Genomic DNA, 24,521 nt, shown 5'->3' with positions numbered 1-24,521 from the left:
GCAGGGCCCCAACTCCTGTGATCTAGCTTTCCTGTCTGTAATGCCCCACCCCAAGAAGCCTGATTCTGACCAGCCTCCCAAATGTCATCTATACTGCACCCCACCCCCACTAGGCCTCTGGTCAGGCTGTACTTTTCCTTTCCAACCACCTAAGTACATCCATTAATTTCCCTCATTCTAAACTTCTGCCATTGATGTCTTCCCTCAACTATTTAGACATACATGGATCACTGACTTCACCAAACTCTGACAGCACTCACTAAAACATTCAGGCACATATTCATCTATATCACTAATGAAATAGAGGAGGATTCTTTTTATTTTTTCAAAAGGCTAATTCAAAATTTATTAAATGCCTACTATATTCAGGAGGATTCTTAAGGGTAGCAACCATGTCACATTCACAAGTACAGATTTAAGAGTTCTGTTTACCTCAGAAGTCATTGAAGTTCAACCCATGTCAATTGCCTACCTGCCTTCAATATAACACCCATAGCAAACAGTACACCAGGTTTTACTCCAAGGACAGGAAACTCACCTACTGAAAAATTAAAAAAAAAAAAAAAAAAATCCTCATCCTCCAGATTACAAAGGAACTTGTATATCACATTTTGGCTTAAACCTATAGGCAACGCGTAGTCAAAGGTTTTAAAGCAGTAATGTTACTTGCCAGGTTTGATTTTTTAAGGTGATCATTCTGGTAATTATGTTGAGGACTGACTTGGAAGGAAAAGAAAATGAACCATCAGGAGGCAAGATACCAGGAGAGGGATAAAAAAAGGCAGTGGGGAAGGACAGTGGGGAAAAACCATTTCTGAGGTAAACTAGGATTTGATGACCAGTTTATGGAAGGGATATAGTGATGGGGGCTAGAGTGGAGGTCTAGCAGAGCAAGGGCTGTCCTAACCCACGGATAAACTGCACAGAGGCCACAGCTGCAGGTAGCCTTTCTCTCCCAAGTCTCTTTTCTACCACTATTGACACAGTCTTACCTCTAGATCAGCGGTTCTCAACCTGTGGGTCGAGACCCCTTTGGTGGGGGTTCGAACAGCCCTTTCACAGGGGTCGCCTAAATATATCCTGCACATCAGATATTTACATTACGATTCATAACAGTAGCAAAATTACAGTTATGAAGTAGCAATTAAAGTAATTTTATGGTTGGGGGTCACCACAACATGAGGAACTGTATTAAAGGGTCACAGCATTAGGAAGGTTGAGAACCACTGCTCTAGATCATCATGAGTAAAACTATACTGTAAGTCACCATTATTTCTAGACTGGCTTCCTAGTCTAGTAATTTTTTTCTTCCCCTTTGAAAGGACTACCTAAACTCATGGTTCAGCTATGGCATGGGCAACGTCAGCACCACCTGGAGCTTGCTAGAAATGCAAATACCTGAATCCCACGCCACACCTTCTGAGTCAGAATCTTTCTGGTAGAGGTCAGTAATCTGTGTTTTAATTGATCCCCAAGTGATTCTTACTGCATGCCAAAGTTGGAGAAGCACTAATCTAGCTTAACCTTCATGGCTTTCAATCCTATATCCATTTTCCATCACTAAATAGAAACCCTATCCCAAGTAAACTTTCAAGACTAAAATGTAAATTTACAAATGTGCCTCAGTAAGAAAAATTTGGGAAGCACTCATTATTCTAGGGAAGCCACATACACTTGGATGAATCACTAAAATAGAAGCTTTTAAAGAAGCAAGTCATTCTAAAGAAATGACTATAATCAAAAGTCAGTTACCAATTTTCAGAGTCCCTTAAAGGTTTTCCCCAAAATAAAGAAAATTAAAGACTTAATGAAACACCTGAATATTTGCTCATCCATCCATTTAACATAAGGTGAAGTGGTAGCTATTTTACAAGATAAATGACAAACCCCAAGCCCAAATTCTTCCTAAGCCACTGCCAGGAATCACAAATAAATTAATAAATTCTCTAAAATAGAGTTTGGGCCGTCACATAGCAGTCTGTGATACCTGCCTTGCCCTAGCAGTGAAAACAACAATCTGATAATATGGTCAAGATGTCCCCTGTCAGACATACATTTTCTGGATGAGCAACGTAATGGATACTGCTCAGGTTCCTTCGTTCAATGAGTTGGAGCCATTGTCATCAGGTACTATGATGACAATGAGCTAGACACAGCAAGTCAGGCCCTGACTGAGTTTGCATTAAGTTATTGAAATTAATATTGAGATAAGCACTGACAAGAAGCATGGGTGCTAAGAGTATATTACAGCAAAGAAACCTGACAGTTTAAACTAGTGGCTATCAGGGCTACAAATCAGAATCACCCAATACAGCTTCTAACCTACCAAAGCCCAAGCCCAAGCCCAAGCCCAAATCAAACAAATCAGAACTCTGTGAACCCTGGCTAGTGATTTTAAAAATCACTCACTCCCCAGGTAATTCTAACATGCAGCCAAGACAGAGAACCACCAGTCTTGGGAGTCACATGATAGGTGTTGGGGGCACAGAGGTCAATAATACAGTTCCTGCCTTTCAGGAGCTTACCATCTAGTTCAGTGGTTCTCAACCTTCCTAATGCCGCGACCCTTTAATACAGTTCCTCATGTTGTGGTGACCCCCAACCATAAAATCATTTTCGTTGCTACTTCATAACTGTAATTTTGCTGTTATGAATCGTAATGTAAGTATCTGATATGCAGGATGTATTTTCATTGTTACAAATTGAACATAATTAAAGCATAGTGATTAATCACAAAAACAATATGTAATTATATATTCAATATGTGTTTTCCGATGGTCTTAGGCGACCCCTGTGAAAGGGTCGTTCGACCTCCAAAGGGGTCGCGACCCACAGGTTGAGAACCGTTGATCTAGTGAGAAAGACCCAAGTAAGTAGATGTATCAGCAAAATACCCTTGGCATCATGGAGCAAAGCAACTTCATATTCAAGATGGTGCTTCTCTGTGTACAAGGATGTGGAAGTGATTACAGAGGGCATATAAGGTGCTTTTACCTATGTCAACAAGTTTTAGTTTCTATAGATGAGTACGCAGGCACAGAATTACTCTTAACACTTTCTTATGTCTTAAATATTTCAGGTTTAAAAAAAATTAAAACTGCCTTTTTAGTGAGGGCATCATAGGAGTTATTTAAGCTCAGGAAGAAGCTTTTTGAGGAAATGATCTTGAAGATGTAGTCTGAAATATGAACTGGAGGAGTTAGGAGAAGTGTATTAGGCAAAAAAACCCCCAAACAAACAAAAAAACGGTCTGGAAGCAGAAATAAGCATAGGGCCTTATAAAAATGGAGAGAAAGCTGAGAGCAAGGTAAAAAAAAAAAAAAAAAAAAGACAAAGTAAAACTTCTCAAAGTGCCATCCCGGGACAAGCAGCATTAGCACCATCGAAGAATGTCAGAAATGCAATTTCTCAGGCCACTCACCAGGCCTACTGAATAGAAAAGTGGGACAGCCGGGGGAGTGAGGGATGGGGGGTGGACACACAACAAACAGCCTAGGTAATATTAAGGATTTGGGATTTTATTCTATGATTAATAAAAAATAATTGAGAGATTTTAAATAGAGGGATAACATAATCAGAAGAATAGCGGCTAAATGGTTTGGCATCAATAGCTGAGCAAAAACTCAAAATCTAATTTTTGTAATAATCAGGATCAGAAACTATACCGAGTGTTTAACTCTAGGGCAGTGGTCGGCAAACTGCGGCTTGTGAGCCACATGTGGCTCTTTGGCCCCTTGAGTGTGGCTCTTCCACAAAATACCACGTGCGGGCGTGCACGTACAGGGAACGCTGTGGAGTGAAAGAAGATGTAGTGTCGAGGATTGAGAAAGGTATGTTGAGATGGTTTGGACATATAGAGAGGATGAACGAAAGGAGATAGACGAAACAAGTATACAAGACGAGTGTGGATGAGAGAGTTGGAAGGGGTCGACCTCAGCAAACGTACCTCAATCAGATTTTAGCAAAGGCCAGCTTAGGAGTACCCTAATTAAGTTAATAACAATGTACCTACCTATATAGTTTAAGTTTAAAAAATTTGGCTCTCAAAAGAAATTTCAATCGTTGTACTGTTGATATTTGGCTCTGTTGACTAATGCGTTTGCCGACCACTGCTCTAGGGTCACAATCTTATTGCCTTTAGGACTAAGTGGTAAGGTGAATGAAGAGGGTGATGTGGAAAGTGGAGGGGCTGCCTGAAACGGGTAAACCTTCAGAATCCCTTAACACAGCTGCTTAAGAAAGTAGAGGGCCCTTTGTAGGGAATCCCGATTTCTCCTTTCTTCAGATGTGACTGTTTCCCAGCCTGGTAAGGCAAATCTGGCATCAAACCAAAATTTTAAAGAAAAACCATCTTTTGTTTCTTGCTTCAAGTAGCAGAGGGATAAAAAGCAAGTCAACAAACAAGATGCCAATAACCCAGCCAGCTCACCTCCCACATGGAGTTTCTACCACAGAGCAAATGACCCATTTGGAAGAATCTATAGTAGACGCCTGGATTTGGGAATGCTCCTTGTGATTGGCTGCCCAGGAACAACTCTCTCTTGGGCCCAAGAAGCTGCCAGCACCTTCACTTCAGTAGGTCATCAAAAGCTCTTGGTCTCAATAGTACAGGGTTCTCAACCCTTAGAAGACATGCAATATAATTATATGCTAGGCTTCTCAAGACTAAAAAAGTACCAACTACAGTTCTGTTAAAAGATCACTAGAAGCAAGCAGAAACTTTTTGATGGGGTAAGGAGCAACTTTACAGCACTGGCAGAAATCCACCAATTTGGATTCTTGCTACAATAGTACCTCACACCCAGATTTAGCCACAGACCATAGATGGTGAGGGAGTGGTTACACATGACTGACTAAATCAGGCTGAAAAGCATATTCCAATAAAGTTCAGGATGCAGAAAAGAATTGCAACAGACATTAATGAGAAAGGAACAAAGAGGGATTGCCTTATTCAGATACTTCTTCCCCCAAATTCTCAGTTGAGAAAGCCTTAGAAGTCCCATCTGACAGTGGCTTTTCATCTTAGCCTGAGAAGCTAGAATGACAGGTGCTGAGGGATTCCACAGACCTCATCCTACTAAGGTTATGGCTCAGAGATCTTCAGGGGAAACCAGGGAAGGCTTTATGATAAAGAGAGTTCCTGCCTCCTACCTATTCCTCAAAGATCCAGAAACCATTTTTCCCCCCAAGTCAGACTAATTGAAGAGATAGGCTTCAATTCCAAGTTGAATCAACATTTCAAAAGATTCTTGTCTGGGCATGTGTGGCTGAATTTCCATTTCCTAACTAAAACAGAATTGTAATGGAGGGTTTGCTACCTACCGTCTTACTAGATTTTGGAGTAGCCCATTTCATTCCTGAGATTAATTTTCAGAACCTAAGCAACTTGCACAAGTGTTTCCAGAATCAGCCTACTATTCAACGGTTGGTGCAAACTGCCTTTCAGGTAAAAAGCACAGTCCCCCCACCATGCCCTCTGGGATGATGACAATAACATTTATGGATGCCTAAAATGTACCAACACTCTCTCTCTATTAATCTCTTTAATGTTAATGACCACCCCCTATGAAGTGGATATTTTTAGATTCACTTTACAGATGTGAAAATTAAGGCATGGACAGGTTAAGTGACTTGCCCAAGGGTGAAGAGTTAGTGGCAGAGTAAAAATGCAGACCCAGGAACTCTGGTTCTAAAGCCCAAACTCTTAATCAGCAGACTACACTGCCTTTCTCAGGATACAGCCAGTCCATTCCATAAACACTAATCAAGCATTTGGGAACCAAGCATCCTACTAGACAAAAACACCTATTCACACAAAACACAAACCAGAAAAACTGCTTTTACTCTGCTCATGTTCAATATGACAATTTATGCTGAATGCATCCCAAATCCTACCTCTTAGCTAAATGCTAAGACAAAAACCTAAAAATTAAGACCTCAAAAGTAAGGTAAAAAAACTACACACACACAAAACATCCACTGAGACTTCTCTGAACTTTGATGGAGAGCAGATAGTGCTTCCAACATCTCCATCTGGCTCTGTCTCTCATATGGTCCATGCCTAAGAGGCCAAGATTTAAAAACAGAAAACTCTAAACAGAGATCATAAACCTATTCCCTGGGCAGATAGTAAAAAAAGACAATCTACAAGGTCAGTCCATAAATTCCTATACAGAATCTTGAACCTGTAATCAAGAAATAGCTCATTGTTCATTTAGCTTAATACCACCAAAACATCCAACCAGAAACCAGTTTTCATTGCTTTCCTCTCTGCCCCCCATCATCTTTTAGAGGGTGGTAAGCAAACTCACAGGCAAGCTCGAGGGTCTTGACTGAAGACTCAAGTTCATATCTTCTTGTCCTCCCTTACTGGAGGTCATTGAGGGGGTTGAGGATGCCTGAGACCCAAATGAATCTTGAGATAACTCCTAAAACAAGAAAAACAAAAGCTGTGTTATAGCCTGGCACTGACAAACCAAACAAGCTTGCTTTATGATGAAAGGGCTATGGGACTCTCATACAGGGGAAACTGGGTGGGAGAGACTGCCCAACGCACACAATGTCATCCAAAGGCAGAAAATAGAACATGTGTCTCTCAGGTAAAATGTCAACAGTGGATATAAGACTCTTTTTGATGGCACTGTTCATCATTTATCGCCACTCACAGAGAGAGCTGTTCCTTGGGGTTAAATTCTAAAGTCTAGCTAACTACATGTTATATTTATCAAGGAATGAGACTAATTAATTTAAAAATGACAAGAAAAAACTCATGAACCACTGCATTAAAATGACTACTACTTCCTTCAAAGTCATCACCTTGGGATGCGATAGTTTTCCAACAATGCCACCAATGCACAACATTTTTAACGTACCTATCATCACTCAATCATTTCTCCTCTTTCTGCTCTTTAAAGAATAAAATCCAAGGCAGCTTCATCACCTATCTTGTTCACAGACATGGCTACAAATAAATTTTAGCTATTTCCCAAAATCAAATCCATCCTCAAAAAAATAAAAGGATTTACCACCATTGAGAATATTCTACAGTGTGCTGTCAGCTTTGATGGAAATTTCATATGAAGGAGTCTAAAAATATTTTGAGCAATAGCAGAATGGAATAGCAGTTAGAATGAATGTACAGTACAGCATCCCAAAGTTATTGTTTTAAAAGAAGACCAAAAAATCAGTCCCATTATCTTCAACTTTCGATTGCCCTATTTTTTCATCAATAAGGAGAGGTAAAGGTTTTCATGCAGTTAAGAAGGTTATGCCTTTATTAGTTCAATCAATCCAGTTAGCATGTTTATCCAGAATTTAATTGGCTTTTAAGTGCACTTTAGAGAACCAATCTGTATGGCAAAGTTCTCATGATACCAATCCCCAAGCTATCGGTGGTTACATGTAAAGAAGAGAAAGAGGAAGGGGCATCTTACCTGTGGTGGAGGGAAGCGCTGCTGGGAATAGGCAGTTTGCTGTGACTGCTGAGACTGGGGCTGAGGGTATGCAGCCTGCTGGGAGAGTGTCGAGGATGCTGGCTGCTGAGGTTGCTGCTGCTGGTAGGGAGACTGTGCCTGTGAGTAGGGGGGCTGCTGCTGGGTTGTAGACTGTTGGGAGGGGTATGGAGTTGGAGATTGCTGATGTGGAGGCTGGGATGGCTGCTGGGAATATGGAGGCTGAGCGGACTGGAGCTGTGGTGGCTGAGACTGTGGCTGCTGCTGATATGAAGGTTGGGCATGAGGTGTCTGGGATGGTGGTTGCTGGGAGTAGGGTGGCTGCTGCTGCTGCTGGGGGTGAGGACTTTGCTGGTTATAATATGGAGTCTGGCCCTGTTGACCATATCCACCGGGGCCTTGTTGTCCATAAGGAGGAATCTGTAGGAAAGGAAAGGACACATTTTTTAGCACTGACTCTTCTGGATGAAGAAAGGTAAGGTAGCCCTGGCCGGTGTGGCTTAGTTGATTGGAGTGTTTTTCAGTACATTGAAAGGTTGCGGGTTTGATCCCTATTCAAGGCACATATCCAGATTGTGTGTTCAATCACTGTCAAGGCACATGCAGGAGGCAACCAATCGATGTTTCACTTTCACATCAATGGTTTTCTCTCTCAAATCAATGTCCTCGGGAGAGGATTAAAAAGAAAAGGAGAAGTGAGATATGCCCTGTGAATGGGTATAGAAAGCAGCAAGCCAAGCCTCACACTTAGCTTAGAAGGCCCAGAGTTTGTCCACCATCCCTGTTTAATGAGTCAGGAAGGATGGCCAAGCTGGATTACCAGTTGGTTTATTTACAAGTGGACCGCATTCATCCACAGGAAATTTACACTATTTAATATTTGGGCCATTTACAAGAGTTCAAGAGCAGCTGTTTTCACCATGGGCCTACTCTTTTTATCATGGCCTAGACTTTTTATAAGCACTAGGAATCTGTATCTTAGCCACAATGAATAGTCAACAGCAGCCTGGCTCAGCCAACTGAAAACCTAGGATTTAATAATCCAGACAGTGTGCAAATCACTAAGTTACTCTGGTTCTCTATTTCATTTAACCTTCATTCAAAAAATATTTGAGAGCCTACCTGCTTACTTGTACCAGGCTCTAATTCTATACACTGGGAATACATTTGGTAAATGGGCAAGCACTAACCCCCCCACCAAAAAACACACACAAAAAACACAACAACGATATCTATCCCATCTCTCCTCCATTTTCTCATTGAAACAAAAGTGACTGTACCCTATTTTTTTACTTTGCTTTAAAGTTTAAGGAGTAAAGTTAGGTTTTAGATCCTGTCCCTCACCATTTTCATTATGAATATCACTCAAATGTAAATGATAGAAAAAGCTGTCAAAACAAAGTGACTATAAAAAGATAATGATACAGCCCTAGCTTGTTTGGCTCAGTGGACAGAGCAGCATCCATCGGCCTGCGGGCTGAAAGGTCCCGAGTTCGATTCTGGTCAAGGGCACATGCTCAGGTTTCGGCCTTGATCCCCAGTAGGGAGCGTGCAGGAGGGAGCCGATTAATGATTCTTATCATTGATGTTTCTATCTCTCTCCCCCTCTCTGAAATAAAAAAATATATTTTTAAAAAATGATGTGGGTGACCAGACAAAAGATGAGGGAATCTTTACATTTATAAAGGACTGTTAGCATCCTTATTGTTCACTCTTCCCTTTTTCTTCTACCTTCAGTCCCTTCTAAACTAATTCATCATTGTGAACCAGACAGGACACATTACGAGTGGTTTTTCTTGGTAGCAGTGGATAGGTGCTCAGCTACTGCCTTTCTTTCTTCCCGAAACCTCATTCAGAAGGTCAAAGAAGACAGATATGTACAGCCTGTGGCTAGGGAGCAGTTTTCCCTCCAGCACACATGGAATGGTGCCTTAAAACCATGGCCTTGTAAGTAGCACACTGTAACTAACAGCCAATTGGCCTATGCTTACAAGGGGGGGTTTGGAAGCCAAAGACACTCTTTTTTAAAAACAGTATAGGGTTTGTATGTTTTTTGTTTGTCTTTTTACACTTATCATGCCATGAATTCATAGGGAATGAATGGGTTTTAGCAGCTCAGGCTCCTTTCCATTGGTTCTCATAAAGTGGAGCAGGCTGAAGTTTCAGTTGAACCCAAATACCTTTCTCTTTGGCTGCCTTCTTTTTTCTGATCATGTTCTTTCACACGGTTCAAAAAGCTATCTCAGTTCTTACAGTGTTTAATATGCTCAATACGTACATTAATTCTCTTGGCAAGAATCTTAATTTGTTTGTTACAACAATGCCCACTACATGCTGGGTGACACTGTAGACTCCTCTAGTTTTGCTATGGTAACATTTGTGGGGCATTCCCTTGATGTCTACAATATCACCTTTCTAGTAGGTTTGCATGTATGTGGCCAAAGGAAGAACTCTATGTTTCCTAAAAAGCCTAGAACACATATAGCAGGTGCCTCTCCTCTTTCCCTTTGTGTTACTCATTTTGGCTAATTAATGGAAGATGGTGGTTCCAGCTGGAAGGCCGAAGACGTGTTCTGATTCTATAGCTCAAGACCAGGTCCTGGACAGATTAAGGGTTAAGGTAATAGGAATCACCATCTACCTGCTGTGCATAAGAGAGGCCGCCCATGGTATTCTGTGCCCGGCCCTGCATGGTCATCGGGTACCGCTGTGGGGTTTGGGTCCCATATGGCTGCCCTGGGTACCCGTGTCCTTGCTGCGGTCCTGACGGAGGTCCCTGTTGTTGTGAGTATGGGTTAGTTCCACCATATGGCTGAGGTCTCATCTTGCCCATCTGATCCATCGGACTGGATGGCTACAAAATAAAGAACATTTCATTAACTGAAGCTTTCATGGCCTCTGGCCAATATGAACACAAACCAAACAAATAGGTCTGCATTCCACATAGAAAAAATAGTTATGAAAAAATAATGGTACAGATCCAGTAACCCTTGGGCAAGTCATTTAACCTTTCTCAGAACCTTGAATTATCATATATGAAATGAAAATACCCCAGTCTGTGACAGCATCTTGTAAGCTATATACTACTGCTTTGTAAAGGTGGTATTACTTGAGATCCAAGGGACAGACCAAGTGTGGAGCAATGAATATATGTACTCTATGGTGAAACAACCAGAACAAAAGCCCTGCAATTGAGAGCCAACAGTGCTGCTATATTCTGCCATGATCTTGTTCAACACCAAAACTGATGCTTCAACACTGTGGTTGGGAATTCGAATACATAAGCATCTACACATTTGTTCTTTTAAACAGTGATATCTTTTTTCCTTGCATATCTGTAACCTGTTTGTACTATGGCACACTTAAATTTATGTTTTCTTCCAAATGAGTAACATGGTTAAGTTACAGTTGTTAAGGGAACTGTTACTTTGAATTTACAGCCTTGTGCATCTTATCTGAAAAGTTCATCTCCTTTCATTTTCAAGAGTTTGAGGGTATAGGGAGGATAGAACTTTTCTTCTCTCTTCAAAGAACAAGACATGAAGGTATAGCAAAGTACCAATAATGAAAGCTCAAAGTTCAAGTCACAGGTGTCTGGCTACAAACATAGTTTTCTCTCAGCCCATTGTGGGGCAACAGGTTCAATCAGCTCATTCACTTACTGACGTAATTTTATCCTTTTGGAGCTATAGAGGACAGAGCCCCAGAATACTTTCCCCTGCCAGAGATGCCTACCTATACTTACTGGTGGTGTGGAGGGGGAAGTTTGTAGTTTCCCTAAGCACCTTACAAACAGATACACCCAGGTTGTAGAGTAAGCTTGGGCCTGACATAAAACTTGAAAATTAAATCTTGGCCAGCCGACGTGGCTTAGTGGTTGAGCATTGACCTATGAACCAGGAGGTCACGGTTCGAGTCCCAGTCCAGGCACCCGGGTTTCAGGCTTGATCCCCAGTGTGGGGCGTACAGAAGGCAGCCAATCAATAGTTTCTCTCACCATTGATGTTTCTTTCTCCCTCTCCCTTCCTCCCTGAAATCAATAAAAATATATTTAAAAAGAACAGAAAATTAAATCTTAAATTTGGACTGAGGAATATAGATATCACCTGGGCGGCTTAATAAACCACACACTGCTGGAACCCATCCCCGGAGCCTCTAATTATGTAGTTTCGTGTCAGGCTTAGGATATGCATTTGTTAACAGTTCCCAGGTGATGCTGATGCTGCTGGTTGAGGGACCACACTTTAACCACAGGTCTAGCCCTGGTTGATGTGGCTCAGTTGGTTGGGCGTCAGTCCCGTACAAATAAAGGTTTCGGGTTCGATTCCCAGTTAGGGGTGTGCAGGAGACAGCCAATCAATGTTTTGCTCTCACATCATGTTTCTCTCTCTCCCCCTTCCTCTCTTTCTCTCTAATAATCAATAAAAAAAATTTTTTTTAAAAGAAAAAGAACCACAGGTCTAGATTATATGTAGGGTCCCTTCTAGTTCTGTTATTCTATAATTAATAAATTACAATTTAAGGTAAGACCTTAAAAATAACAACGAAAACCCCTCCAAAATAAGGGGGTCAACTCTGGTTGGTGTTGTTCAGTGATTAGTGTGTTGGCCCTAGCAATGCAGGATTGCAGGCTCGATTACAGGTCAAGGGCATGTACCTGGATTGCAGGTTTGATTCCTGGCCCCTGTTGGGGTAAGTGCGGGAGGTAACCAATTGATGTGTCCCTCTCACATCCATGTTTCTCTCCTCTCTCTCCTTCTCCCTCTCTCCTTCTTCCTCCCTTCCCTGCACTATCTCAAAAAATCAATGGAAAGACTATCCTTGGTAGGGATTAACACATACACATAAAAAAAGAAGGGGGCATTTAAACAATTGGTTCTCTGTACATGTCTTTGGGGGTGGGGACAGAGTACACCCAAGTGTTTAAGTCAAGCTGTCATGAGGAAAATAGATAAGACAAAAAGCCACAGGGACTATTCTAAATACCAAGAGGAAAAAAGTGAAGTTCTCTCTTAAGCTGCAGCTGAAATCTCAGCTAAAAAGGTAACAGTGATGATGTAGCCTCATCTAAACTACAATCATAGTAAAACCATGTCCCAAATCACTACTACATGTCAATATTAAAGTGTTGTTTCCAATATAACTAAAACAATTTTGCCAAGTCCTGCCTCTGTATCAGAAGCTCTAATAATATTCCCTATCATAATTTTGGAGCTATACATGTTTTTTGGGGATTCTTTAGGAAGTTCAAACTTAACTACAACTGGACTAGTAAGTAATGAACAGCATGTGGTCTTCATCGGTACACCTGGAGCCAAAACATCACCATTCTCTCCTGTAAAGAGCTCAGGGGCTTACACAGCCACATCATACACACATACCAAGGAGATCCTCTTCTCGTCCCTCACTGCAGCTGCTGTCCTTGTGGCCCCAGGGAAGACTGTATTTGCTGAACAGAGACAAGCCCACTCCGGGTATCTCTGCCAGTCCAGGTCTCCCCACAACACTTGAGGGGCAGTCATTATCATGGTTACTATGGAGCTTCTAGAGCAGTAGCTATTAACCAGGGCTACAGATGGGAATTTTTACAAATGCCTGGGCCTCTCCATAGAGATTCCAATTTAGTGGGTCTAGAAGGGCTTGGGCTCCCCCCACCCCACCTCTAAAGATCCTTGGATGACTGTATACTAGCTGAGAACTAGTGAATTAGAGAAACACTGCTCAATAAATTTTTCTGGGATGTGTGACTATTAAGTACTTAAAATATAGCTAGTGCGACTGAGGAACTAAATTATTTTATTTACTTTTAATTACATTCAAATAATCATATATGGAGCTAGTGGCTAGCATACTGGCAATGCTCACAAATCATCTTCATCTCTCCTTGATTCACAACAGCTCCATTCTTCCTATCTACATCCTGTTCAGTATCGCATGGTAAGAGCAAAGAGTGTAATAAATCCATAGACATGAGTTCAGATTCTAACTCTATCACTGTCTGACCTTGAACACATCAGTCTTTCATCTAATTATCTTGGCTAGTAGCTCAGTTAGTTGGAGTATTGTCCGGTACACCAAAAAGGTTGCAGGTTCGATTCCCAGTCAGGGCAAATACCTAGGTTTCGGGTTCAATCCCTGGTCAGAGTGTGTACAGGAGGCACTGATCAAACAATTGGTGTTTTTCACATCGATGTTTTTCTCTCTTAAATCAATTTAAAAAAATAAAGAAGCCACATCCTCGGGTAAAGATTAAAAAAATTATGATGGTAAATAGTGCACTTCTGTGTGACTCTAAAGCCCACCACAGCATGCCCCAATTATACACATTTTTTAGTCTCACACCAAAGTCCTCCACATAACAGAGCATGCCCAGCTCTATGCAATGGTACCCTCTTGCCCTGCCCTCCTTTCCATGATGGCTTCCACTAGCAGAAACCCAACCCTTCAACAGGAAGTTCCTTCCTACTTCTTCAACACACTCTGATCTCTCACATTTCTCAATCTCCTATTGTAGATTCAGTTAGAATTTTAAGGTTTATCTCTTAGTTGTCCAGCTAACTGACTGAATCTCTCAAGACTAAGTTCTAGAAAGCCAGAAATCAGACATTTTATTTTCAAAGACCCCACCTGCAGAGCTAGGGCTCAGTAACTTCAATGTGCCAGGCTGCCCCACTGCAAGAAGTGGGTAGGTGATACTATGGTGAGAAAGCCCAGATCAAACCATCTATCCATAGGGCCAGGGGCACTCCCTAAACCAGGATATGACTTTGAGGGTAGAAAAAAAGTGAATAGCACTGAAATAGGTGAGGGTGGAATAAACAGCCAAGAGAGAACAAGCACACTTTTGAGAAGAATCTTATGTGCCATCGTATACCAGAAAGGTCTCAAACTATGCAGGCATTCCCCAATATCCTGCTTGAAAACAAAAGGCTAAAGGCAAGTTACCTTTTCTTCTCTCACAGGGGCACTGTACTCCCCCACAGAGGACAGCTACTTACCCGGGGTTTCGTTAATAAAAGGTTAAGGATTCTTTCATCATTTTTAGGAAATCTTTGCAGACTAAAAATAAATACAAATCAAAGAAATTCTTGCCGAAACCGGTTTGGCTCAGTGGATAGAGCGTTGGCCTGCCTTTCAGTCCCAGGTTCGATTCCGGTCAAGGGCATGTACCTGGGTTGCAGGCACATCCCCAGTAGGAGATGTGCAGGAGGCTGCTGATCGATGTTTCTAACTCTCTATCTCTCTTCCTTCCTCTCTGTAAAAAATCAATAAAATATATTAAAAATAAATAAATAAATATATTTTTTTAAAAAAAAGAAATTCTTATTCTAAAAATAAAGTTTAGACATTTCCCTTTCCTGGACATCAGATTTCTGACCCCCTCCCTTCACCAAAGTGTTATAATCAACAGAATATGCAGCTTAGTGTCCTGGCTGGGTAGATCAGTTGATTTGCGCATTGTCCTGATAAGCCAAGGATGATCCCCAGTCAGGGCACATACAAGAATCAACCAATGAATGCATAAATAAGTAGAATAACAAACTGATATCTCTCTCTCTCTCTCTCTCTCTCTCTCAAATCAAAATAAAATAAAATAAAAAGAATATGCCGCTTAGCAAACTAAAATATATCCAGCTCTAACCATCAGATAACTCTGTTCTCAAGTCAAAGTTAAACATCTGCTCATATCAGAAGGGGAGGTGGGCAGGGACCTAACTCACACTTCTGATATTTAAAACCACTGTAAAAGAGTTGTGATTTGTAGTTATAGATGAAATGCCATCTTCCAATCTCTCAAAACAGAGATGGGGGCTTACATCTTCACTAATCATTTATCCCACAGTAGCAATTTCAGACCAGAAAAATCCCTACTACATGCAAGCTAGAAAAGCCAGTATCAGCAGTCCGCAGGCACCAAGGAAAAGGCAATGGAAGGGAAACACCAAACCCTGGCTGCAAAGAGCAAGAGATTGCTCTCTGGGAAAGACAGAGAGGAAATCCTTTCAATGGGAAACCACAGGAGTAGATTACTGTGATTACACTTCAAAAGCAAAAGCTCTGCCATAAAGACACATAATTGAGAAGAAAATGCTGCCCCCTAGGTCAGCGAAGTCAGGCCCCCTGCTATATACCCTACTGCATTCATAAAAAATAAAAGGGGGGAAAAGAGCCATAAGAACCCCCCCGCCCATCTCCATCTACCACTTATCTCTTTCCAGATCACTGGCTGTGTTACAAACTGCCTGCCAAATAAAATGCATCAAAAGGTGCAGTTTAGGGGCATCAAAGGCAAGGATGCTTAGCAGGCTGGTCCCTCTGAATATATTCAAAACAGCTTGCAGACTAACCACTTGCGTAGAGAGTTCCCCAGTTCCAAGCAAATGGAATTACAACCCCTCCAGACCAGTGGGCTAATGGAATCCCTTACTTCTTATTGCCCCAAGGAAAGCCATAATGACCCACAGGAGTTGGTGAGATATAACAAACTAGACTTCAAATTCTCCAACCTCTGACCATGACTGACTGAGAAGAGAGCCAAGAAGACAGTAGCAGAAACCACCGAAATGCACCACACCAAGTGGCAGTGCATTAGGAAAAGAGAAACTTCTTAATTTTCTTGAAATAAACGTCCAACTAAGGAAAGCACCAGACCTAAGTTCCAATCCAAAGATGCAGAAAGGAAGTGAACAGCAGTAACCCTATGGAGCCAGATTTGGACTGGCAAGAATACTGAAGAGAGGAATGGGCCGGGGTTGCCAAAAGGTGTCCATCAGAAAGAAGTCTTGACTACCATTTGTTCTGTCTCCCTAAATGCCAATTAGTTGGGGCCAGTATAAACCAAGAGCCCTAATCTTGGATTTGGGACAATTACATATTACTTCTTACTCCTTGTGCTTTCAATTTATTCCTGGCTAGATTTGTTGTATGACTTTTAATAATAACAATTTTAAAAAGCATCCCTGGCTCTTTAATCGAAAGAACCCCCTAATTGATTCCCACAGTAATTAACCTGCATTTTACCTCAGAGAGCGGTAGTTAAGGAAGTCGGCATTGCTATTTATAACTCATCTCAAATTGAGGGCAGACTGCCTAAAATCTAACACATCCCAGCTGTACTCCTGTTTGAACTGGGGCCAAGGGAATTTTTTAAAGCAATCTTGGCACCGAATGAATGACACCAACAGTATGAGAGCACGAGCGGTTGTGTTGTGGTGACGTAGCACTGGAGGTGGAATGGGAGGGGGCCAGTGTACTGTGATCCCTCTCGTGCAGGCCTGCAGCTTGCCGAGTCCCAGTACAGTAAGCTGGGAACCGCCCACTGAGAGCCAAACACAGGAAAAGGCTTTTCCTGTGGAACGCCTTGAAGTGAGAAACACATGGCTAATCTGCATAAACGCGAAGCCACACCGCCCCTGCCAGGAAGGTTAGTGCTCGTAATCTCTGGCCATGAAGCTGGCTGCCTGGGAGGACTTGGACTGGCGCCTGATAACCCAGAAAGAGCCGAGAGAACAGATGGGTGAGGACCCCGGCAGAAAACAGCCCCGGGTCACGTGACTCGCCACATGGCCCTGCCAGCACAAACTATTGTCTGGCCGGGGAGCTCCCATACAAAGACACTCGGCCTCAGCTTCCTGTGATTACAGGGACAGGCAGCAGCTGTTGATTCAGTTCCCTTACTTGGACCCTCCCATGTTGAGGTGCATTCCAGGCAGGGACAAACATAAAAGTTAAGGCCTCACCCAACTAACGTGCTAGTTCCACGTGGCTCTACTCAAGATCTTAGGATGGACAGAACAGAATTCCATAAAAGAACCACTCTTTATACCCTGATACACATGAGTTGACCAGTGTAAATCATTCTCATTGTGTCCCCCCACCCCCCAAAAATCTGTAGTCAATGTCTCCTCATCCCGTCTTTTTTCATTCCTCCAGTATTTCATGGCCTGAAGACTGATCTAGGACTCCTACCACAATTGAGGATAAACCACTTGTTTAGTTCTAGCCCCAGACCCAGCTTCCTAAAATAAGGAGACTCCCTTCCTTTTGCTTTGCACTTAAGCTGACATGTTTCCCCACCTAGAACAATAAGAGATTCTTAACCTTCTATTTTGGACTCACTAGAGATATCATTAAAGATTTCCTGAAATTGATTATTAAAATAAAAATCTCTCATCAGATATACAACACCAGACCCAGGAAATCAAACCCATTCAGACTATGATTCATACTCATAACAGGAGAATCACCCCCCCACCGCAAGTTTTCTCCTTCACAAGAGATAAAAAACAATTATTTCATTCTAGTTGGGAAACCTTTATTCTGCCAAGGACCATTTGGATATTTATAACACCATTCACTTAATATAATTCACATAATATAAATTTATGTTACTATGAAAAAAGCTCCTAGATTTATTGACTTCCGAGTCCTGCCTGTGGTTACCTTGACAGGATCAGACCAAATGATTTCTTGGGCCTTATAGGGCTCGCAGGCCAGACATTCCCTGTCTAAATAAACTGGGCATCTGCTTATGGTGAGGGAGATATCACCAACTAGTTTGCAACTACCAGATCAAAGAGACAGATTTTTTAGAAATTCTTTCAGCCCTGGCCAGTGTGGCTCAGTTGGTTAGGTGATGTCCCATGCACCGAAAGGTTGCCGTTTGATTTTGGCATATGCCCAGGTTGTAGGCTTGATCCCTAGTTGGGGTCCTGTAGGAGGCAGCCAATCAACTACATCGATGTTTCTCTCCCTCTCTCTCCCTTTCCCTCTCCCTTCCTCTCTCTTTAAAATATTTTTAAAAATAAAAAAGCTTCTGCCCTAGCCAGTTTAGCTCCGTGGATAGAGCGTCGGCCTGTGGACTGAGCATATGCCCGGGTTGCAGGCTTGATCCCCAGTAGGGGACGTGCAGGAGGCAGCCGATCCACGATTCTCTCTCATCATTGATGTTTCCATCTCTCTCTCCCTCTCCCTTCCTCTCTGAAATCAATAAAAGTATATTTTATAAATAAAAATAATAAAGCTTCATAAGTGTCCAAGTTGACTATAATTAAAAACTTCAAAGTTAATGAAAAGTTCTAGCTACCCCATTCTGCTTACAAAAATGATTCTACAAGGTTAGAGCACATTCTTCCTTTATAGACTAAGTAAGAGCCAATTTCAAAGACATCACCCAAAGCACCAGCCAAACTGACCAAACTCTTTAGGAGTGGCTGTATGTAACCAGACATCAGACTCAGGACTTTTCAACCCCGACTCTGCCTCTAAAGTAATAGAGAACTAGACAAGAAGCCTGGCTCTCTCCCAGGCTCAGAGATATTTAAGTCACTGTGCTCCATCCTTACAGATCAGAAGATCTGAGAAAACTCACCAAGGGTAGAAAAGAGAAACCAAAGGGGGAAGAGTAATTGAATCACCTAGCAAAACTCAGATTATGAGAGCCAACTGTAATAACTACCTCACAGCTGTCCACCCAAAAGAGGCATGTGAGAAAAACCACAACCAGGTGGCTAGTTGCCCCGCGCCCCCCCCCCCCTTCCAAAGAGAACCCTTCAAATAAAACAGTTAGAGCACCAAACTAATGAATTCCCCAACAAATGACAGAGTCCTTCTCCTCATCCAGAACACTTTCATTAGCCACCTTTCAACAGTGAAAATGCTCTTTCAAAAATAAAGATAACTTTTTTAAAGACCAAACTTAGCTAACAAATATCTCCCAATTTCCAACAAATTACAACAGCCTCTAAGGAAATCACACAACTAGAGAAAAAAAGTCCTTTAGGTACTTCTTAAATCCAGGGTTATAAAAATAGTAAGGCCCCAAGAAAGATAATCAAACAGGAACTGAAATACCATTTGATAAAATTAAACGTCTTCTTCTGTACAACTTTTTAATCCCAAGAATAAGGCAGAAGTACATCGTGGTGGAAAGAGTACTAGAATGAGAGAACACCTGAATTCCAATTCCAGTTCTCTGACCACCCCCCACCCCCACCCCCACAGGAGGAACTAACCAGGTTTCACCTTAACTTTCCCAGCTATATAATTGAACCCTGCCCTACAGATTCTGAATCAACAACTCTAGAATGGGGCAAGGAATTTACTCAGGCAATTCTCATGTTCAGTCTGAGAACATTTGGGCTACATGGCCTTCCCTCCAACGCTCCTCACATCTCCAGCACAGAGTGATTCTAGAACACAGATGAACATTCAGTTTCCTTAGCCAAACAATGATATGTCTGAAGAGGGTAGTGCATGGCCAAGAGAAAAACCAGGAATGCTCCTCAGATTCCCAAATAAACAGCATTCTCAGTCAAATCCAAGCTTTCCCAAATTCCTATACCTAGTACCTGATAATCTTGTTCACCTGAGAACATTATCACTGACATATTATATGCTGTATTTATTTATCTTGTTCACTATCTGTCTCCGAGACTAGAATATAAGCTCCAGGAAAGTAGAAAATTGTGTGTAAAACAAACTTTCCTACCTTAAAAGTAGAAAAGGAAAAGAGACTATGGAAGAGATGGTGTAATTCTAGAGACCTTACAAGTCCTGAAAAAATGGCCAGGACTACATGGCCAGTCCCTAGGCAGTGGTTAAGAGCTCTGCCCTAGCAATGCCTTCAACTTCTCTGTCCCTCAGTTTCCACATCAATAGAAAAGATAATAGTTGTAGTACCTTCAGAGTTGAATGAAATGTTTTCATACAGTAAAACAAAACAAAACACTGTTTCCTCAATCCAGCTGGACATGCTCTGGCTTCAGAACTTTTGTATTCACTGATCCTTCCACCTGGAATACTTTCTTTTCCCAGTTTTTAATACAGCTCACCCTTTTGTATCAAGCACTTCAATTTGGCCTTCCCTGGTGAACCCATTTAAAATTTCAGTCCTGCACACTTCTTATACCTGGTCCCTGATAAACTTTTTCTCCTGAGCATATATCACTAGCATACTATATGGTTTACTTATTTATCTTGTTTAATGTCAATATCCTAGTCTAGAATATATAAGCCTCAAGAGGTAGGTATGTGTCTGTGTGTGTTTGACTACTTTATCTTCCAGCACCCCAAATGTTAGCTATTATTATCCTACACAAGTCCCAAATTTCTAGGAATAAAACTCAGAAACCATAACAGTTAAAGTCCAGTCCCATATACTCAAAATCAGAAACTCAGAGGGGTCAATAAGAGGTTGATTACCGCCGAAACCGGTTTGGCTCAGTGGATAGAGCGTCGGCCTGCGGACTGAAGGGTCCCGGGTTCGATTCCGGTCAAGGGGATGTACCTGGGTTGCGGGCACATCCACAGTAGGAGATGTGCAGGAGGCAGCTAATCGATATTTCTCTCTCATCGATATTTCTAACTCTCTATCTCTCTCCCTTCCTCTCTGTAAAAAATCAATAAAATATATTTAAAAAAAAAAAAAAGAGGTTGATTACCAATCAAGTAAGTTAAAGTTATGCTCTTTAAGAGAGAAAGCACAAGCTTCGACAACTCTGAGCAAGTCACTTCATCCCTTGGCACCAGAACATCTGTAAAATGGGAATTTAAAAATAGTCTAAGTAAGATATAAGGCAGTTCAAATGATAAGTATGCAAAATGCCTTTTACAGTATCAATTTATAATAGACATTATCCCTCGCTCCACCCTCAATAGGAGAAAAAGCAGAATGGGCTTGAAAGCAGTTTCAAAACGCCTACTTAAAAAACAAGAACACACAAGTTAGATACCAAAAGGGTTGACCAACCCAATTCTCAAGCTCTACCTACTTTTCAGTCTGTTCTCCCAAAGGAATTTGTTCGATAGTTCCTTCTAAGAATCCTGGCAGTAAATCCCAATAGTTTTCAACCAAGGCAATACTAACCGCTCAGAAAGTGTTTGGAAATAAGAAAGGTGCCTCTTTTGGTTATCATACACACATTGTGGTGTTACTAGCATTTATTACCTGGGGAGCAGGATGTCAAATGTCCTGCAATGCACTGCCACACAAAGAAGAACCTTGCTAAGAAACAATGGATGCTATCTAGCTTATCTCTCCCCCAACTTAATGGACTCAAGACCAGTCTCAGATGGAGAATTTCCTGTAACATTTTACCTTGGAGCAGTTAAAGGAAATAAATGACCAGTACCCAGCCTAAGAGTCTAGCAGTACAAAGCCACCCACTAACCAAAGTAATCATAAATAAAAATTTACTTAAAAAAAATTGGAAGATAATTTATTTTTTATAGAATTTTTTCAGAGAGAGAGAGAAAAAAACATTGACTTGTTGTTCCACTTATTGATGCATTCATTAGCTGCTTCTTATATGTATGTGCCCTGACCAGGGATCAAACCCACAACCTTGGCGCACAGGGGTGAGCTACCCATCCAGGGTGGAAGATAATTTATTGAAGGTGATACTTCTCCAGTGCATTTATTAGAATTATAGTTATTTGTGTTTATTTGCTTACATTTCTCTCCACTAGAAAGTACTCTATTGGAGACAGGAATTATGAAGCCTAGTGTTCACAACACAGTGCCTGCCTGATACATTATAGAAGTTCAATGCGTATTTGTTGCATTACTATCAGCAACTGGCATATAGTTAGGTACCCACAGGTTTTTTTAAAGAGTTCTGCTGTAGCCCTAGCCAGTTTGGCTCACTGGATAGAGCGTCGGCCTGGGGACTGAAGGGTCCCAGGTTCGATTCAGGTCAAGGGCATGTACCTTGGTTGCAGGCACATCCCCAGTAGGGGGTGTGCAGGAGGCAGCTATCGATGCTTCTCTCTCATCGATGTTTTTAACTGTCTATCCCTCTCCCTTCCTCTCTGTAAAAAAAAATCAATAATATATATATATATTTTAAAAAGTTCTGCTGTAAGACTTCTAACATTAACATGTTCCAAGTATGGTATACTTTAAATCAGACAACATTTGAGCAACAGGATTAGGCAATTGAGAATTGACCTAAGTCTAGGAAATCTTGATGGTATGCAAGAAAGAAAGGTTTGTATACTGCATCTAGTAGTACATGCTCATTAAAAAATAATGTATAGACCTTGTTACTACATGAAGTGGTATGAGTTGACACCAGAAAAAGCTACTTCCTCCTACAAACCATCCTTGGGTGCTTCAACTGGGGAGAGGACCTTACTGCGAATAGATCACAAGCCCAAATGAGGACAATTTTTAAAGACATTTTCTGTCTTAAGGAATACATGTAGAGGCAAGGGTCCATGTAACCTTACAGAGCTTCACCCAGCAGAGTGCAATACCAACTTTTCAATAAAGACAATACTTCTAAATCATACCTAATTCTTCTAATCTAGTTTCTAAAATATTCTTCTCTCTCTTCCCTATTAAACTGCTTTGTAGACACAGCACAAAAACAAAAAAAGGCTAGGCAAACATTGCTCATAAAGCCACAAAACTTTAAGCCTCATTTGCTTTCTCTTTAAAAAATTCTCATTTCCCCATTCCTTTTATTTTATCTATAACTCCAAACTTGGACTGGTCTTGCAGTGGTTATATAAAAGGTCCTAAATTTCTCTTAAGTGCACAGTTCTACACATGCCAGTGTTTTTCTTCTATATTAAAAAAGTATCTATGACACATCACTGAGCTGTAGGAACTTGATTTATATGCAGTTAGGTATTCCATTTATCATGCATTGATTGATTGCATCAATCCAATCATTAGTCCTGCCTTTTGATAAAAACACTGAGAAGCAGCAATGCTGCCACTGTGTTTATTTCATTAATTCCTAGGGCTGCCTTGGACCACTTTCCAAAAATGCCAATCTTTCACCTGATCCCCCTAAGTTGACTCTGAACTATAACAGGCACTGTTACATAAGTTAAAGAATGGCCCAGGGCACAGCCAACCTTATTAAGATTATAGGTACCCTTATATCCTCAGGCTTTTTTAAGGTTAACAATACCCTGAAAAGCTAGAGTCCTGTAAAATTTTCCAGTTCTTTTTAAAGCTCCAAAAGTACATTGGTACCAACCTTCCTTGTACCACTGTCCACACAAATGTGTATAGGAGACCCTGGCTTCATCATTTATATCAGAAACACATGGGACCAGACCAAAGTTACCAGCTGTCTTTTCTGAAGCTTTTTTGTCTCTCCTCTTTATTTGCTATCTCTGGCCAATATAATCAAATTGGGATGGATACTTGGCATGCTAACCTATGGAAATCTAGCTAAAATGTACTCCTACCCCCACCCACTCCACCCCCACGTCTGTTTTGGCTCATATACTCGTTTGAGCTTGTCCTATGCAAGACACACAGAATTTCTCTTTGGTGAATGTGTCTGGGTGGGTGAACCCAGCTATCTCAATCTCATTTTATTTTAACCCAAAATACCATAATGAGACCACATATTGGTCACTTGAGGTTTTATGTAAGGGTTTTAAAGATGTCAATTCAAAGCTACACTAGGAAAGCAAAGGATTCAAATCACAGATTAGAAAAACAAGAATGTTACAAATCTGTCCTGAGCCAACAGAACCCTCAAAACAAATTAAGGGGGGACTAAGAAACGGTCTTCAGACCAAAGACAATAAAGTGTGAAAAGAGAAAAGTAGAGATCATTAGGAAACTTCTGTTTAATACTGAATTAGACAAAGGCACTTCTTTCTGCCTCTAGTTAGCCAGGCCAGTCCAAGAGAGGTCAGCAGAACAAGGAATCTTCACTGAATGATGTTGATCTAAAAGTGGTATAAATTGCCTGTACATACAAGTACCAAATCACAATCAAACTGTCAGCATACTGTCTCCTAGAGCCTCTGTCTTCCTCATAGCTAGGACAGAGTGATCACAGCTTCACTTCTCAGGCAGGAGGGAAAAGAGGTCTGGTACAAGGAAATAAGTTTTTAATGGGAAGGATACAGAAACCACATCGGGTTTTCAGAAAACTCAGGTGAACTGGAACACTGGTTCTCTTGATCTTTGTATTGTTAATGTTTATTGCCTCACCATTTCTGTAACTTCCATTTCTGTGCCAAGCACAATCCTTATTTAAGTCACAAATTGGAGACAGGTCATGGCTCAAATGTTCACTCCTCGGAGACACCTCATCC

At 41.3% G+C, this 24,521-nt stretch overlaps 1 protein-coding gene across 4 annotated transcripts in view; it reads right to left on the bottom strand.

Moving 5' to 3' along the window:
• Positions 1-24,521, bottom strand: part of ARID1A (AT-rich interaction domain 1A) — a 77,077-nt gene that overhangs the window by 37,358 nt on the left and 15,198 nt on the right. For all 4 annotated transcript variants that reach the window (XM_070404445.1, XM_070404446.1, XM_070404447.1 and 1 more), the window contains exons 2-4: positions 10,093-10,305; positions 7,434-7,871; positions 6,312-6,428 (exon numbers count right to left, since the gene is read on the bottom strand). In XM_070404445.1, coding sequence (XP_070260546.1) covers positions 6,312-6,428; positions 7,434-7,871; positions 10,093-10,305 — 768 coding nt within the window. The remainder of the gene's footprint in view (positions 1-6,311; positions 6,429-7,433; positions 7,872-10,092; positions 10,306-24,521) is intronic.

This window comes from Myotis yumanensis, unplaced genomic scaffold (genome assembly GCF_028538775.1).
Source record: "Myotis yumanensis isolate MYYU_CA2020_CCGP unplaced genomic scaffold, mMyoYum1.0.hap1 SCAF_2, whole genome shotgun sequence".
NCBI classification, from domain to species: domain Eukaryota; kingdom Metazoa; phylum Chordata; class Mammalia; order Chiroptera; family Vespertilionidae; genus Myotis; species Myotis yumanensis.
The sequence above is the reverse complement of the archived record's forward strand: the minus strand, read 5'-3'. Positions and strand labels throughout refer to the sequence as shown.